The following is a 17444-nucleotide window of genomic DNA, read 5'->3' as shown; positions in this document are numbered from 1 at the left end:
CACTGGAGTTATCCGCCGTGACCTCTGTGAAATCACTAAGTTTCTGGGATTATTTCTGCTCACCACCACCACCACTGCAATTAAAACCTTCTGAAATACCTTCGCTCCAAAGTCCATCGCCATCACCACTGGCAGTGCACACGCCTCACCAGCTGGCAACGTTCATGTGAAAAATTCCAAGTAGCTACTGCAACTTCTAGACTTATGAGAAATTGGTACCAGCCACAAGAATTTTTGGGTTTTCTCCTGATATTTTGATCTGCAGCATGACATTTTGAGTTCAAAAATGATATTTTGCATGCAAGTGTCATATTTTGATACAAAAAGCTAGAAGTTGTCGCCACCAGCATCAAGCATCAGATTTCACTGCTGAATTTTGCGAGTTTTCTGAGTGAATTATTTCATTTCTGCACGATACTTGAGAATCAAAAATAAAGATGAAATGGAGGTATCTATAGAGAAATTGGGAATAATGTTAGTAGCTCTGCATAAATAGACAGAGAATTGTTGGTGATTGTGTTAACAGTCCTTGGTACAAAACATGGAGAATGCTTTGGATGCTATTACAAGGCTTTGAACAGGCTAACAATTGAAATTGTAACATTGGGTAAGAGGCCCATTTATTTTCCTACCAAACAGAAAGTGATATAGCTGCTACCCTGCCTACTTTTGAGTTGCATAAAGACCAAAATGATCGTTTGAGTAAGAAAATTAAACTAAAAGTTTCAGATTTTAATGGAGATGGTTTTGTTGATGAAATTGATAGTTGGGTGTATTCTTCAGAGTATTATTTCCAAAGGTATGACATGAATAAGGCTAGAAAGCTGTATTTGGCTAAATCAAACTTGAAGGGAACTACTCGAATTTGGTGGATTAAATAACAGAAGATCATTAGAAGAATAAGATTTGGTGAGATTACAACCTAGGATGAGATAAGCAAGCCATGCAGGAGAAATTTATACCTTCCAATTCCCAGCAGCATGTTCATGTGCAACTATTTGATTTGAAGCAAGAAGAAAAGGCAGTGACAAAGTACACTAGTAGGTTCTATCATTTGGCTACTCTTGCCAACATATAATGGAACAAGGACATGTTGATACCTTTGTATAGGAAAGGCCTTGTACAGGTTGCCACTCATATCGAGGAGGATATGCAGCATAACCCTCCTAGAGCTACATCGACCCTTCAGTTTGAGAAGAAATTAGTTAAAGAGGTTCAAAGTAATACGCCTAGGAAGACTCCTAAGCATTCCAGAACAACTTCTAAGGTCCACCCATCAATCAAGTGCTTCAAATGTCAAGGTTTTGGCCATCAAACTACACCATGTGCTAACCAAGTCATGACTGATGCAGAAAAGGAAGATGACGATGATTATAGAATTCAAGTAATTCATGCTGAAACAGAAATCCCAAGTCACTTAGATGATGATGACAACATGAAAATCTGTTTAGTACACATGAATTACTCTCTTTCCACAAGGTTGAAGAAACAGGAGATTGGAAAGGAACTAACATCTTTTCGGTTAAGGATATTTTTTGTAAGCAGCTTTGTACTTTGCTTGTTAATCTTGGTGTAGTTGTAGAAATGTAGTCCTTAAGAAGCTGTGATGAATTTAAATTTGGAAGTTGAATCTTATCCCAATGCATGCAAAATTGCTTGGTAGAATGGAAAGCACAAATCTTGGTTCAGGGCTTTGTGGGCATTAGGCAAGGAGATCCTCTTTTTCCTTTTTTGTTTGTTCTTGTGGTACATGTTTTTAGTAGACTGGAGTGCACAGCTGCAAAGAGAGGGTTTGTGAGAGGGATGGGGATGGGAATTGAGGGGATTGTGGTTTCATCTTCAGTTTATGGATGTTGCATGATACTATTTTCATTTTGGAAGATCATAAGGAGTCCCTTTTAAAAGCACTTACTATTTTACAATTGTTTGAGAGGGCGTCCGGTTTAAAAATAAGTTTGGGGTTGAGTGGGTTAGCTTGTACTATTTTGGATTTATCTATATCTTTGGAGTTGTCCTTTTGAATTGGATGTTGTGTTCTTGATTGGCCTCTCAATTATTTAGATGTGCCTCTAGCTCATAATCCCAATTCGTAGGTCTATTGGGTTTTGGGATCCTGTGGTGGAGAAGGAGCCTAAGAGGTTGGATTGATGGAAGGGTGCTTTATTTTCTCTAGTTTGGACTATTAGCGTCATTTAGTCTTGCCTTGCTAGTATTCCTCTTTATTTCTTGTCTATTATTCGAATTCTTCTAGGGGCCAACAATATTGAGAAAAGCATGAAAGATTTTCTATGGCTTGGGGTTGGAGAGAAAAAGGATAATTTGGTTAGTTAAGAGGTCGTTTGCAAGGTCTTGGTAAGTTGGTGTCTAAGAACATTGTTTTAATGGGTAAATGTTGTGGTGTTTTCCCTTGGGGAACTTTTGGTTCGCAGCATCTTTCAACATTCATGGCATCTCACTAACTGGGGTGTGATGCCATGGAAATCTTTCATTCCCAAGAATATTAAGATGTCCACCACATAGGCTTTTGGTGTAAGAACATTGTTTTAATGGGTAAATACTGTGGTGTTTTCCCTTGGGGAACTTTTGGTTCGCAGCATTTTTCAACATTCATGGCATCTCACTCCCTAGAGTGTGATGCCCAGGCATCACATTTCCTCATTTGTTTGGGCACCAAAAACCTATGTGGTGGACATCTTAACATTCCTGGGAATGAAAGATTTCCACAAAACATGGGCACCCTATCCCCACCTACTCATGGGTAAGTTCCATGAAAATCCAATTCCCATAGGAATCCTTCTTTTAGGACCAAATTGGCCTTACTATTTTGATTAGTTGGACAGTCAATGCACCTATAATATAGTATTATTAAATGCTATTATTAAATTTAAAATAATATATTATTTAATGAAATGAAAATTTTTTTTTTAAACTAACTCGAAACTTAACCTGGACAAGCCCTTCAAACCCCCACCGACAGCACCAAACCAAGGGAGGATGTGACTAGCCCTACAACTCCCTACTAATAATATGAAAGCAAAATTATTATTATGTTTTAATAATATAATACAATAGTTAGTATTTAGAGATCATATGCGCTCAATCATTTTGGTTAATTGGACTATTTAAATGTTGAACTTTTTAATTTATAATTGTTGAAAAGTTTAGAACATGGGTTTAATGAAGTACACATTCTTAGTAGGTATACATTGCGGATATAATTATTCTTTATATCCTGCTTATACACATGTCAAGGGTATAATGGTCATCTTGAATGTAGAACCAAACATTGATACGTGAATCTTCTGTACATTCCTAGAAATCTTACAATGAATAAAAATATTCCCATAAGAGAGATATATCATTCCCATGAATGAAATTTCAGGGAATGTTATTCCATGGGAATATTTTTTATGGCACAAACCAAATGCCCCTTAGAAGAGTCTACTTTTTGCAGAGAGTCATTTGAAAGTAAGCTTGGCTTGTTGGGTAATGGATTGGATGCTAACTTGTGGTTGAGAAGTTCTCATGGAAGTCCTAGGAAGAGCATTTCACAATTATATCATTATTTATTCCTTACACTAATTTTATTGTGGGGAATGGGTGTTGCATTCAATTAAAGACACTTGGGTGGGGGATTCTTTGTTTTTCACATCTTTTCCCCGTTTGTACAAACTCGACTCTTTGCACAATGTGTCTATTTCTTCTTTCTTCATTTCAAATGAGAACGGGTCCTCTTTGGATTTTTCATGGGGCTCTTAATGATAAGGAGGTGTTGGAGGGTAGTCTTCTTTCCCATAGGAGGACTACTATTTGTGGATTCTTGATTCTTCAAGGAGTACTCTTGTAAGTCTTTGTTTAAGCATTTAACCAATAAAAACATGTGTTTCTCACTTCATAGTTTTATCTGGAAGGCTAAAGTCCCCTCTGAGATTAAGGCTTTTATTTGGTTGTGGTTCTTTAAAAAGTTAACACTGACAAGATGCAGAGTATGAGGCTTTTCAAGGCTTTACCTCCAGATGTTTGTTATCTTTGTTTTCAAAGTTTAGATTCTTCTTTTCATGCATTCACTCATTGCTCCTTCTTATGGGGGGAGTGGAATAATATTTTTGGCTTATTTGGAGGGACTTGGGTGAGTCTGGAGTCGATGGAGGATTTGTTGGCTATATCATTTTCAGGTTTTGGGAGTGCTAAAGATAGTTTAGCGTTGTGGAGGTGTGCTATTTTTGCAGTTTTGCAGGGGATTCGGTTGGAGTGGAATGCTCTTAACTTTACAGGAAAGAGGATGCCATCAATTATGCTTTGGGACAGGCTTCAGAATCTGGCCTTCTTATGAGCTTTCGCAGCAGGAATTTTCAAAGGAGTTTCTTTTTCAGATTTACAGCATTATTGACTGGATGCGCTATTTTGGTTCCTGAGAAAGCTGAGAAAAATGTAAAAACCAGAAAATTCAAATCCCTGTTATATGTTGCTCTTGTTTCCACAAAATAAGAGACCTGCCTCAGGTAATTACTTATGAGTTGTTCGTGTTGGACTTGGATGAGTGCAGTGTCACAAATAGAAAATTCCAAGGTTCATTTTACATATTTTTGTGTGTCTATAATTAATTTCCTGTGTTTTCTAAGCAGCCAAACATAGCAGTAAGTTTTCCTCTTCAACTAAAACTTCATATTTATTTTATTTTTCTTTTCTTTCATCTTCCTTTATTTTGTTCTCTCTTTTTGATTTTGTTTTCTCACCAGCCAAACAAATCCCCTCTCTAAACTTCCTTTCTTTCCGTTCTTTTCCTTTCTTTTCTCCCAATTTCTCCCAAAGACCCAAACAAATCCAAGGATTCTTGTTTCTTCAGCCCTAAAATCATAAAGAAGCAATAAAGATTTTATGGGTTGAGGAATCTTGTTTCTCCAATATTCTTGGATTTGAATCTTGAATGTACATTGAAGAATTCTTGCAATCCCTCATTGCTTAAATATTCTTCGATTAATTTTCATTAGCAACATCAAATTTCCTGTGCCAAAGGATACTTTACTGCAGTATTTTCAAGCGGTTGTCATAACCTTACTAGTTTTTTAATTCACTAGTGAGATCTTCTCCTCTATTGTTATTTCTTCCTTATTACTATTATTAATAATTTTTCCAATAGACAGTTAGTAGTAAAAATTTTATGTTTACGATTTGTAAGCTTAGTATATGAATTTTTTGTGTCTTTGTGTTCTTCATTTGCAAGTTTTGGAATACACAAAATTTTTCAAAAAGTACTATTGCATGGTTTTCAATTTGTCTATCTTGAATTCATACCCAAAATTGTATGCTTTAATTTATTTTTTTTAATGCATTGTATTGTGTGTGTGGTTTCTAGTAGTTGTAGGGTGTGATTAAGAAACTTTTTTTTGTGAATAAGTTAGCCAAAAAAAAAAAAAAAGGAAAACATGTACTTCACCTGTGTAACACAAATTCTTTGTAAATACAACCCAGATAAAAGAGCAGGATTGTGTTAAGTAGTTGACAACCGGCATAAAACTTCGTTAGATCTTATTATCATGAATTCTTACCCAATTCACCTAGGTCAAGGGAATTGATCGGCTTAGTATAAAAGGGAGAGGGTTAATAAGTTAGCACAAGAAAGTAAGATTAAATTAGCAACTTGGAATATAGGGACTCTTATAGGAAAAATTATGGAAATAGCGGAAATAATGTTTTGGAGGAAAATTAACTTAATCTGCCTTCAAAAGACGAAATGAGTAGGATAGAAAACTAGAGAAAAAAATCAAGATTTAAACTTAGGTACACTGGTAAAGAGAAACGTAAAAATGGGATGAGTATTATTGTAGACAAAGACCTAAAAGATAATACAGTAGATGTTAAGAGAATAGGGGTAGGATCAATAAAATCAAGATAGCTTTAGGACGGGAGATAGTGAACGTCATTAGTGCGTATGCTCCCCAAATAGGCTTAGCAGAAAACCTTAAAAGACAATTTTTGGAAGATATGGATAGTATTTTACAAGGGATACCAATGTCTGAAAAGACATTCATAGGAGCTGAGTTGAATGGTCACATTGGAAAGGATAATATAAGATATGAGAGAATACATGGAGGCCATGGATATGGAGATAAAAGTGAGTCCGGTGATACAATCTTAGATTTTTCCATGTCTTCTGATTTGTTTATATTGAATACTTGATTTATAAAAAGAGAAGAACACTTAATAACTTTCAAGAGTGGGTATAATAAAAGCCAAATAGATTTCTTCTTAAGTAAGAACGGGGATCCTCTATCTTGTAAGGATTGTAAAGTTATTCAAAGTGAAAGTTTGGCTACACAACATAGAGTCTTAGTATTAGATATACATAATTAAAAATGGAAGAGAAGGAGTAGCATAAATCAACACAAGAAGACTGGATAGTGAAACTTGAAGAAGATAATCTAATAAAATTCAAAGATAAAATGAACAAAAAGTGTGATTGGATAGTAGGGGAGAAGGTTGATGCAAATATTGTTGGGAATAAAATGGCAAATTCTTTCATAAGGAGGGCAAAAGAGGTTTTAGGTGAGTCCAAAGGAAGATAATCAGGTAGTAAAGAAAGTTGGTGGTGGGATCAAGAAGTCCAAAAAGCCATTATGACAAAAATAAATTGGTCTAAAATATGGAAAAATTGTAGAAATATAGAAAATCTTGAAATATATTATAAAAAAAAAAAAAAAAACTGCAAAAAAGACCATTAGTGAAGTTAAACATAGATCTTATAATACTTTATATACTAAAATAGATACATAAGAAGGAGAAAAAGACATTAATAAACTTACTAGAGCTAGAGAAAGAAAATGCAAAAATTTAGGAGATGTAAAATGCATAAAGGACAAGAATGATAATGTCTTAATTAGAGAAGAAGACATAAAAGAAAAGTAATGGAGATACTTTAATAAGTTGTTTAATGAAAACCAAAATGAAATATTGAACTTCGAAGTGACAAAGAGGAGAAGGCTGAAAATAGGGGATTTATTTGCAAATTTAGAGTCCTTGATGTTAAGATGACATTAAAAAAAGATGAAAAGTGGGAAATCAATAGGACCAAATAAAATACTAATTGAAGTTTGGAAATGTCTAGGGGATAGAGGAATTATTTGATTAACTAATCTATTCAACACTATTATAAAAATCAAAAAAATGCCAAAAGAATGGAGGAAAAATACATAAGTACCTTTGGACAAAAACAAAGGCAACATTCAAAACTATAATAAGGAAAAGTACATAAGTACCTTTGTACAAAAACAAAGGCAATATTCAAAACTATAATAGCTATCGTGGAATTAAGATTACGAGTCATACGATGAAATTATAGGAAAGGGTAATTGAACATAGAATAAGATTAGAAACAAAGATTTCAGAAAATCAATTTGGTTTTATGCCTGAGAGATCAACAAGAGAAGCTATTTATCTTTTAAGAGGTTTAATGGAAGAGTTTAGGAAAAGAAAAGGACTACATATGGTTGTTATTGACCTGGAGAAAGCTTATGATAGAGTACCTAGGGAAGTTCCTTGTGGGTCTTTGAAAAGATGGGAGTTTGCAATAGATGTACGAAGGTCATTAAGGGTATGTATGATGGAGTAGTGACTAGCGATAAAACTATAGGAGGAGAATCTAGAGATTTTCCAATCACAATAGGTGTACATCAAGGTTCTACTTTGAGTCCTTATCTTTTAACTTCAGTAATAGTTGATGAACTAACTAGGAATATCCAATGTGAGATCACTTCGTGTATGTTGTTTGCAAATGTTATTGTGTTGATTAATGGTACTAGGAGCAAAGTGGAATCCAAACTAGAACTTTGGAGAGCCACATTAGAGTCTTAACGGGTTTAGGATAAGCAGGAATAAGACAAAATATATAAATATAATTTCAATAATGTAAGGAGTAGCAACAGAGAGAAGATTAAACTTGATAATCAAGAGATTAATAGCAATGATAGATTTAGATATCTTAGATCTATTATGCAAGTTGAAGGGGAAATTGAAGAAGATGTAGTACATAGAATTAAAACAGGTTGGGTAAAATAGAGGAGTGTTGTGTAATTGTAGAGTACCCTTAAAATTAAAAGGAAAGTTTTTAAGAAAATTATAAGGGCAGCTATGTTTTATGGTTCAGAATGTTGGGCAACTAAGAAACATGTACAAAAAATAAAAGTTGCTGAGGTGCAAATGTTAAGGTGGATGAGGGGTTTAAAATTAAAAGATAAACTAAGAAATGAGCATATGCGCAATAATTTAAGCATAACACCGATTGAAAACAATATAAGGGAGGGGCGGCTTAGATGGTTTGGACATTTGAAATGTAGGCCTAGTAGAGCACCTGTGAGGAGGAATGAGTTAGTTATTGTTTCTGGCATGAAAAGGGGTGGGGGCAGGCCTAAAATAACTTGGAATGACGTAGTTATGAAGGATTTAACAGACTTTAATCTAATAGAGGAAAACACTCTTGATTGGGTGAATTGATGGAAAAAGGATTCATGTAGCCGACCCCACCTAGTGGGACTTGAGGCTTGTTGTAGTAATTGCTGTTGTTTTGACATTCTTTGTTTTTTGTTCTTCATCTTCTAAGGAGGGTGAGTTAAGGGCTAGGGCCGGGATCTGAGCAAATAAAGTCAAAAGGAAACCCCTTTTCCTCATTCCCCTTGCTGTTTTCTGGACTGAATGGAGCGAAAGGAGCTGAAAAGCTGTTAAAGGGCAGCCCGGTTGACAAAGCTCCCGCATATGTCGGGTCCAGGGAAGGGGCGGACCACAATAGATCTATAGTACGCAGCCTTACCTTGCATTTTTGCAAGAGGGAACAAATTCTTCTTTGCAGGTTGTCAAAGATCAGGGGTTAGCCCTGATTTGTAATTGGCATAGTAAGATGATTGGGAGGGGCAACTATTTAATTCTTGATTTTCCTGACACCTTATAGTGATGGTTGTTATGTTTTCATTTTCTCTGTTGTACTCGGGTGGCATCCCATAGATGCATTTTCCCTCATTAATAAATTGTCCCCTTGCTAATTAAAAAAAAAAAAAGTTGTACGTGTTCTCCTTAATAAAATTTCTTCTTTTTCATCATATTATATTATATATATATATATATATATATATATATATAAAATATGCAAAACATTTTGCCATCTTCTAGAACCCTTGCACTGTATCTAACATCATTGAGATGAACAATAAAAATAAACAATTAAACATAACTTCTCATGAAAGATAAATATCCTAAATAAAATCATAAAATCTAAAAGCATCATAACTTCTAACAAAAGATAAATATCATGAATAAAATCATAAATTTAAAAGCATCATCTAGAAAATAATGGTCAAATTATTTGTTATTGAAAGAAACCCACTAATTAACCATTAAGTGAACCTAAAAACAGGTAATAAAGAATTAAGCTTTAGTTAAACAAAGTCACAATTTACTTAAATGTTAAACAAGTGATATATTAAAATTATATTTCAAAGCTATTAAATTTTGCTTAAGGTCTTATTACACATTTCTCCAAACAAAAATAGTAAACAAAATATGAATGAAGCATAAAACAACTTAAATAATCAATTTCCAGCCAATATCAATATATACATGCAAGCAAAATCCACACTCATATAACAATCAAATAATTTATTTAATCACGTATATGCCACTTTATTATGCAATTTCAACATAATATTAATGTTCTGCAAATCAAATGCATGGCCTATGGGTCTAGGCAATGTGATCCAGCAGAAGTTAAAAGATACCAAGAAAAGGATACAAAACGGATAAAACACCCATTGGACAAAATAAATAAGAAAGGATCATGCAATAATAGCATTTATTCGTAATGCGTAAGATGGAAATCAAAAAGAAAAAATAAAAAAGAAAAAAGGAAAAGCTCCTAAAATAAATGCTAAGCTCTACCAACTTAACTAAGCTCAAAAAACACAATTTTTATAATTTATATTCTATATTTTTTTCTCTTTATTTATTTATGTTTTCACTAACTTCTAACATAAAAATTTCAAGAAGCTACAAAAAATACAAATGCAACTGTTAAATACTGCAGTAAAGGCTGGTGCTCTCTTCTTCATTACAACAATGTGGAATATTCAAATTGTCATTAATTCCCTCAGGTGTTTAAATAGGTATAAATGATGAAAAGGTATAAATGATGAAAGAGTATAAAATCAACAAATTGCTAAGTTTCCATTGTCCAAATACAATATATAAAATTGGGGTCAATTACCAAAGCAATATTTATTGCTAAATTTCCCATTTCAAAAATTATATATCAAATTAGAGTCAAACCTCGAAACACAATTTACTAAGGGCCAATGGGCAATTAATATGCAGCCTGAGACTCTCAATTAAACAAAACTCTTTTCCAACATCTACTTTATCATACTTCCAACTTTGATATTAAACCTCAATTTCATAAAATAAACAAACATACTAAAGAGAATAGCTTTTTCTAAAAGAAAACTAAAATTAAACCTTGATACAAAGTGCTTACCCAATGACCAAAAACACTAAAGGATTTTGGAAATTGCAATTTGTTTAGCCTTAAGTAAACTATGCAATAAATAACAATTGTTAACACTACTATGCAGCAAGCTTGAACCAATTTTTCAAAACCTAAATATATCAATAACTTGCATCAGTCAATCTTCAACGAGGAGTGTTCTTTCAAAAACTAAAAGGCATTCCCATGGACAAGCTTCCATCATTTTTTCCCTGAGCTTTATCTTGGGTCAATATTTTTAAATTTAATAAAATTCACCACTTACTTGCAACATTGCAAATGGGAAAAAATGGCTAGTGTATGTGATGACACAACATTTTCATGCAACAAAGGGAATACTTACAGAAAACACATGGTTAAGTTAAGGATCTTTAACAAACCTGTCGGAGAGCAAATTCTGCAATGGGTTTGACATCCCTGGCTCCTTGGTAATCTACAGGAGGCTTTCCAGGTACAAACACCTTTATGGTTGGAAACCCTCTAATCTCATATTCCTACATTAGAAAACCAACATTGATGCATCAATTGTCTAGGGAAAAATATTTAGTTAGACTGTTCTCCACAATTCGAATGCTATAAAACCAGGCAACTACATGCAAAATGGTAACATCCAGGACCCAAGACTCGCATGCCATTGAGGGCCCGGGGAGGGCCAGATGAATACAGTCTTACCTCCATCCATGACAAGACTGTTTCCATGGTTTGAACTATTTCATCATTATATTCAATGAAAATAGAAAACTCTATTCATCACAAGAAAAGCATCACATCCAAAAAATCACAAGTGACAAGGCATCACATGATTTGCTAGAATTAATTGAGTGAGAAAAAGTTAACTGATTTCAACAAATGTTGTGATGCCACATCACTAGCGATTTCATTTTGTCTTTTTGTGATGATTTTCTTGTAATGAATAGAAAAACTCAATGAGAATGATTAAATCTTTGTCCTCTTCAGAAAACAAAAGAGTTTTTACTTTTATAACAAAAAAGGAATTTATTAAGAAAGAAGAGGAGAATACAATAAAAGGTGTTGTCCTCCTAAAGCCAAAGAAAAACTGCAAAAAAAGAGTTGTCTGTCCAGTCCCTTTACTGCGCATTTAAATAACACCACCAAAATAACAGAAGCAAAAGAAGCTAAAAAAAAACTATCCTATCTCAAACAAGCAAGAGATATTGGGGGAGGGGGGGGGGGGGGGAGGGAGGGAGTAAGTATCATAATTATAGAAAAACCTGTGCAAGGGACTTGTGAGCATCAGAATCTAGAGCTGCCACAGTAGCGACACCTTTTAAAACAGTGGCTGCCTTCTCCCAGGTGGGTGTTAGAGCCTGACAATGACCACACCAAGGTGCATAGAACTCAACAAGAACAACTCCATTCGAGTTCAGAACCTGCCACCATCCAAAAATATCATTGGCCAGCAAAATGCATTCGAACCTTAACTCTTTATTACATCACAATACTGATTACCAAAAAATTGAACATACAAAGAAATTTAGTCACCCAATTATGTCTTCAACAGTATTTCATGCATGCAGGCCATTTAAAACCCGTGATCAGACAATGAACACACGGACATGGCAAATCCCAGTACAGGAGAGAGAGAGAGAGAGAGCTATATCAACAAATATTATTATGATTTATGAAATTATGACTTGAGATGTAGATAATTAACTTATCCGAAATATATAAATAAATAAATAAGGCCATAATTTTAGACACATTTTGAATCCTATGGATAAATCTTTTGCATGTCTAAACTTTAGGGGAAAAAAACACTGGTAAATTGTTTCAGTGGTATGTGAGCTAAAATTGAGTTTCAGTTTAGCTCTCGGAGTTCAATTTGTCACAATCAATTAACAACTATCAGAACCTTGATTTCTACTTTAATATAGTATTCTTGTCAAGATCCCTTAAACGACCTTGGTGGAAAAAGTTGGTGTTAAAGCCACATAGGTCGCCTTGTAGTTGCCACATAAGCACCACATGATTGACAAATCAGGTGTAGAAACTATGATAAATGCATATTAATGTCATTGTGTGTGTGTACTTGTGCCCAGTGAAAGCTACGACATTCTTGTTATGCAAGAGGTTCACACCATGGCCTTAGTCCATGGTCTCTATCCAACCCCCAATTTGGAACAGCATAAATTAAGTCCAAGTAGTATGTTGGTCATTTTTGAACCTACAGCCCAAGCTCGATTGCTAACTTGACTAGCAGCCTTCTAAATGCCTATGCTTTTCTTCTTAGGTGGATTATATTGGAGATCACTGAAAGGGTCACTTGTTTTAATGGCATCCACACAAATGGATAACTCCCTAGGAATTTCAATTGCGCTTATATTCATCACTGTAGGAATTGGGTTCACGCTTTCCCTTCTCATCAATGAATTTCTGACGTATAATATACAAAGAAGTGCAGTTTGTTTGATAAATTCCTATCTTCAAGATGTTTGGATTTTTCAAAACTCCATAGACATGCAGAAGAAAAATGCTATCACCTCTTAGACTAAGACAACTTTTATTTGTACAAATAACAACTAAGGTGAAGCAGGGTGTGGGCAAGAAAAACCAAACCAAAAAATTGAACCAAAAAATTGGTCAACCATTGTTTTGGTTCACTTTGATTTTGCATTTTTCATTTTCTCAATTATTAGTTCAAATTCAAGTCAGCCCATTCAATAACCATGGTTAACCTACATAAAATATATATTATATGTTATGCACTTATCCATATTATGTAGGTGAAGGGTGTAAAAAAATACATCAATTTTTCACATGTTGGTAAATTTTCACTTTTAAATCTATTTAATCTTTATGTCAGTAAAAGTGGTTCAGTTGTGGTTCACATTTTTGGAGAACAAAAAATTTGGTTTGGTTAATGGTTTAAGGCAATGGTTCCATGCCCAACCATTGTGGCTACATAACTTTTATTTTGTTGCAATTAATGCACTAAACATAATTTTTGTTTCAGGTCCAATCATCAAGGGATTGACATCATTTCTTGGTACTCTTGTCACAGCCACATGGCAATTATAAGCAACCTATGTGGCTGCCACATCACCATTTTGTCAACATCCTTAACCATAAGTCAATGGACGGACTACATTTAAAATATATATATATATATATATATTAATTAAACTAAAACCCAAACATAAGTGTAGGAAGAAACAAAAAAATCAAACCAATAGGTGACAAATGGGTCAAAAGAAGCACATAAATGCCAATTAAAGTGTGCAATGTGTTACTCAAGGTCTCATTAATTAAATTTAATGATGAGGTAGCCACTTCTCACTAAATCAACCCACACTAACGAAACCAAGGACAAATAAACATTTGTTAAGGGTCTTCATCAAGCCTATAAATTAGCATCATGTAACCCTTCAAAAATAAATAAATTAGCATCATGTGTCATCAAGTGGTGCATTGAATGACATCGTCGTGGCCAACAAAACATGTCATATGTCACTTATGCCCTATATACATCAAAGTAAGTTTACAATTCCATTTTATCTTTGATAAATACATGGAAATAATTTTATGGATAATTCCACAATAAGAGTTGGCCACATGTCCCAAGAGAAGTCCAACAAAAGTAGGATTCTTTCCTTGCCCTCAAGTTTTTGGGAGACAATCTTGGAAGCAATGAAACTCAGACATATTCAAGCCTCAAAAGCCCATGAAAAACTTCGACGTTCAAGTGCTCAAGCCATGGTTTTAAATTACAGTAGTGGGTAGCATAACATAACGGTAACAGGTGTAATGGGAAGAGGGAGTAGTGGATGTTACATAACGGGAAGCGGGTGTAACGACGACGGTGAATTGTTTTGAAGCACGCACAACCTTGTGCTTATTAGCGTACTTACATGTTTTAAGCTTTCAGCCCTTCTTAGAAGGAGTTTTACTGTATTTTGGATCCTTTAGTTTGAGTGACTAAGTTATTTGGTAAGGGCAACAAGTTTACATTTGTTTTAAACGACCATTGATAGAAAAATTACGAGTGTGTGCGTATTTATACTTCTCATTGTTCTTATCTGTGATAAATTCTTATGTGTGCTAAATTAATTAATAAAAAAAAATACATTATACACTCCGTTAATCTATTAGACACATAAGACATTCGAACAATACAAATATAAAAGTTAGAAAATAAAGAAGGTTGAAGTTGAAAAATATAGAACATAAATATCACATTACTAATATTATCAACATAAAATATTTTCCTAACAACTCGGTATTTTCAAATTGTTAATTAATGCATCTCTTATGAACATTTAAAAAAATAGTAAATTTTGTATCATTGTCATCCTCATTATAATCTTTTCCCCCTCTCGTCACATGGTATATTGAGAATGATTTATGAAAGATAGGGAAAAAGTGAGAAGAAAAATTAAAAAATAAAATAATTTTTTGGTGTAACAATTTTGTAGCGGTTACATAACGACCACAGCAGCCTTATGTAACGGTTGTGGTCCATAATGGCCGCTACAGCTGTGATTTTTCTTTCCACCGATTTCACGGTGTGTAACGGTATTGGTAACCCAAAAAACTATTACGGAACGGTGTTACATAACGGTCGCGGCTGTTATTTAAAACCATGGCTCAAGCCCTAAGATATCTCAAGTGCTGAATTTCGTGTTTGTTTATGAGTCTCAAGATTGTTCAATCTATTTTAGTAAGATGAGGTTTTTACAATTTGTTCAAGATCAAGTCGTCCAGACCCTTAATATGATTTTTTCAAGAAAAGAATGAGAGGGCAGTTTTTTGTAAAAAGATTTTTGAGGATTGTAATCTCATTCTTTTTTTTTTATAGAAAAAAAAATATTAATAAAGAAGAAAGAATGTATGAATGTGCAAAAGAAAAGGAGCATAAGACATCCTCCTTAGAAATAGAAAAGAATAAAAAAGAAAAAAATCAAAATCAAAATACCGCAGCCTTCTAACATGCAGTATATCTGAAAAACACGCGTCCTTAAAACAGCCATATGCAAAAGTCCAAAGCAAGACCAAATATTGAATCCTGTCCCAAAGCAAAATGAAAACATCTCTTTTTTCCGTAAAGATACAAGCATTCCTCTCCAACCAAATACCCCACAAAACCGCAAAAATCCCACACTTCAACAACAGCAAACCATCTCCAGTCATACCAAACCCCACAAAGGAAGTAGCAAACAAATCCTCCACAGAATGAGGACATGCCCAACTCCTTCCAAACAACTTGTCACTTAATTTTCTAGTCCATGATGACTAGAAATTTGTATACACATAAGCTAAGGGACCGCCAATACAATTTACTCAAGACTCATATTATTCAAGGAGAACTTGCCTAATACAATTTGAACGAAATACAAAAACATGGTAAACAATTTGAGCCTATATACAAGTTGAGTATACAATTTGAATGTAATATACAGCTTCAGATCAATATTGCCACATTGCCACATTACACCTGTATTACACCCTTTATTGCCACCTAGAATCTCGATACACCATCTCAGTGTACTTTTCAAGAAAATGGGTGGCAATAAAATATTTACCATCTCTTATATACAATTTGAAAATGTAGATCATAAACAGTTCCAACGTACTACAATTCCACATATTTATCCCTCAATTTGGTACTGTATGATCAGCATACCAAAGTCTTTCCTTTACCTGCTAAAAGGCAAGAAAACATACCTCCAAATTTATAACCAACAGATGCATACGTTTTCTATTTTATTTCAACGAAAACTGAATTTAGAGACCAAAATCAAACAAATGACAATATTTTCAGCGAACAATACAAGAAATTAATTTCATTATGTTCCAATAAAACGGCTTATTAAAATGAGCATTCACTGGAACATTAACAACAATACTTCACCTTCTAACTCAAGAAAAAAAAAAAAACCAGAAAACAAACCAGAAAATGCTAATCATTTGACAAATACAAGTGATTTTTCTCCAAATGATGCAAAATGCCATTTCATTTTTACCATTTTCAAAACATTTTCCAGTTGAAATTGAGAGAATGAAGGGGAATGGTAGCGGATCAGTGTACCTTGGACTTGAAGTTATTGGGGCTAAGCTGAACCACTGGTGATGATGGTCCGTACAGAGCATCTACTCGTATACAGAAATCGAAGAAGAAGAAAATGAAGGTGACGAATACTAATAGACCGATCAACGACGACTTTGATGATGATCGAAACATCCCCATTCTCTACGCCCTCTCTCTCTCTCTCTGTCCCTCTTCAGAAGACGGATCACAATTCACAGGGACGGCAATGAAAGCATGGTATGCACAGAAGAAAACCCCGCTGCCTTCACCCTTCGGTGTTCGCTGGGCGAGCTACGTGTGAGGACCAATCATAGATAAACACGTCATCTAGCCATGTCATTCGCCGGACAATTATCTTAGCCAGGTGAGACATTAGTGATCGCTGTAGTTTTATCTGAAAACAAAAACTTCTTATTTTTTATATAATTAATCAATATGACAACTTTCAAAATGTAAATAATATTATATAAAATATTTTAATTATTTTTAAATATATTTTAAAAATAATTTAATAATACATTATCATATTTAACTTATAAATATTAAAGTATGAATGCTCAAAGTTATTTGCAAAAATTAATATTTATTCAAAAAGTATAAATACAAACATCAATAAGAGATGCGAAAAATTTTTAACAAAAATATAAGAATATGAATACTCTAAAATTATGGCAAACATAATTTCATTATTCACATAACATTATAGATAAAAAGTTAATGAGTAATTTTTTATTTTTAGTTTATAAATATCTCAATATATGATTTCTTCCTATAAAAATATTAAGAACTTTATACAATTTTTTAACTGTGATTTTCTATCTAAAATAAATCTAATATAAATGAATAAGTTTATTAGTTAATGAGATTTTAAAT

The 17444-nt window shown here is 33.8% G+C and overlaps 1 protein-coding gene across 1 annotated transcript in view; it reads right to left on the bottom strand.

Annotated features, from left to right (window-relative positions):
- The window catches only part of LOC131147586 (protein disulfide isomerase-like 2-3), a 29353-nt gene extending 12425 nt beyond the window's left edge, over positions 1 to 16928 (bottom strand). Inside the window, exons 1-3 of the mRNA XM_058097076.1 lie at positions 16572 to 16928; positions 11758 to 11916; positions 10906 to 11019 (exon numbers count right to left, since the gene is read on the bottom strand). Of these exons, the coding sequence (XP_057953059.1) occupies positions 10906 to 11019; positions 11758 to 11916; positions 16572 to 16730 (432 nt within the window). The 5' untranslated portion in view covers positions 16731 to 16928. The remainder of the gene's footprint in view (positions 1 to 10905; positions 11020 to 11757; positions 11917 to 16571) is intronic.
- Positions 16929 to 17444: the final 516 nt, after the last annotated feature.

This window comes from Malania oleifera, chromosome 2 (assembly GCF_029873635.1).
Source record: "Malania oleifera isolate guangnan ecotype guangnan chromosome 2, ASM2987363v1, whole genome shotgun sequence".
NCBI classification, from domain to species: Eukaryota; Viridiplantae; Streptophyta; class Magnoliopsida; order Santalales; family Ximeniaceae; genus Malania; species Malania oleifera.
This window is presented reverse-complemented; position numbering and strand designations above follow the sequence as displayed.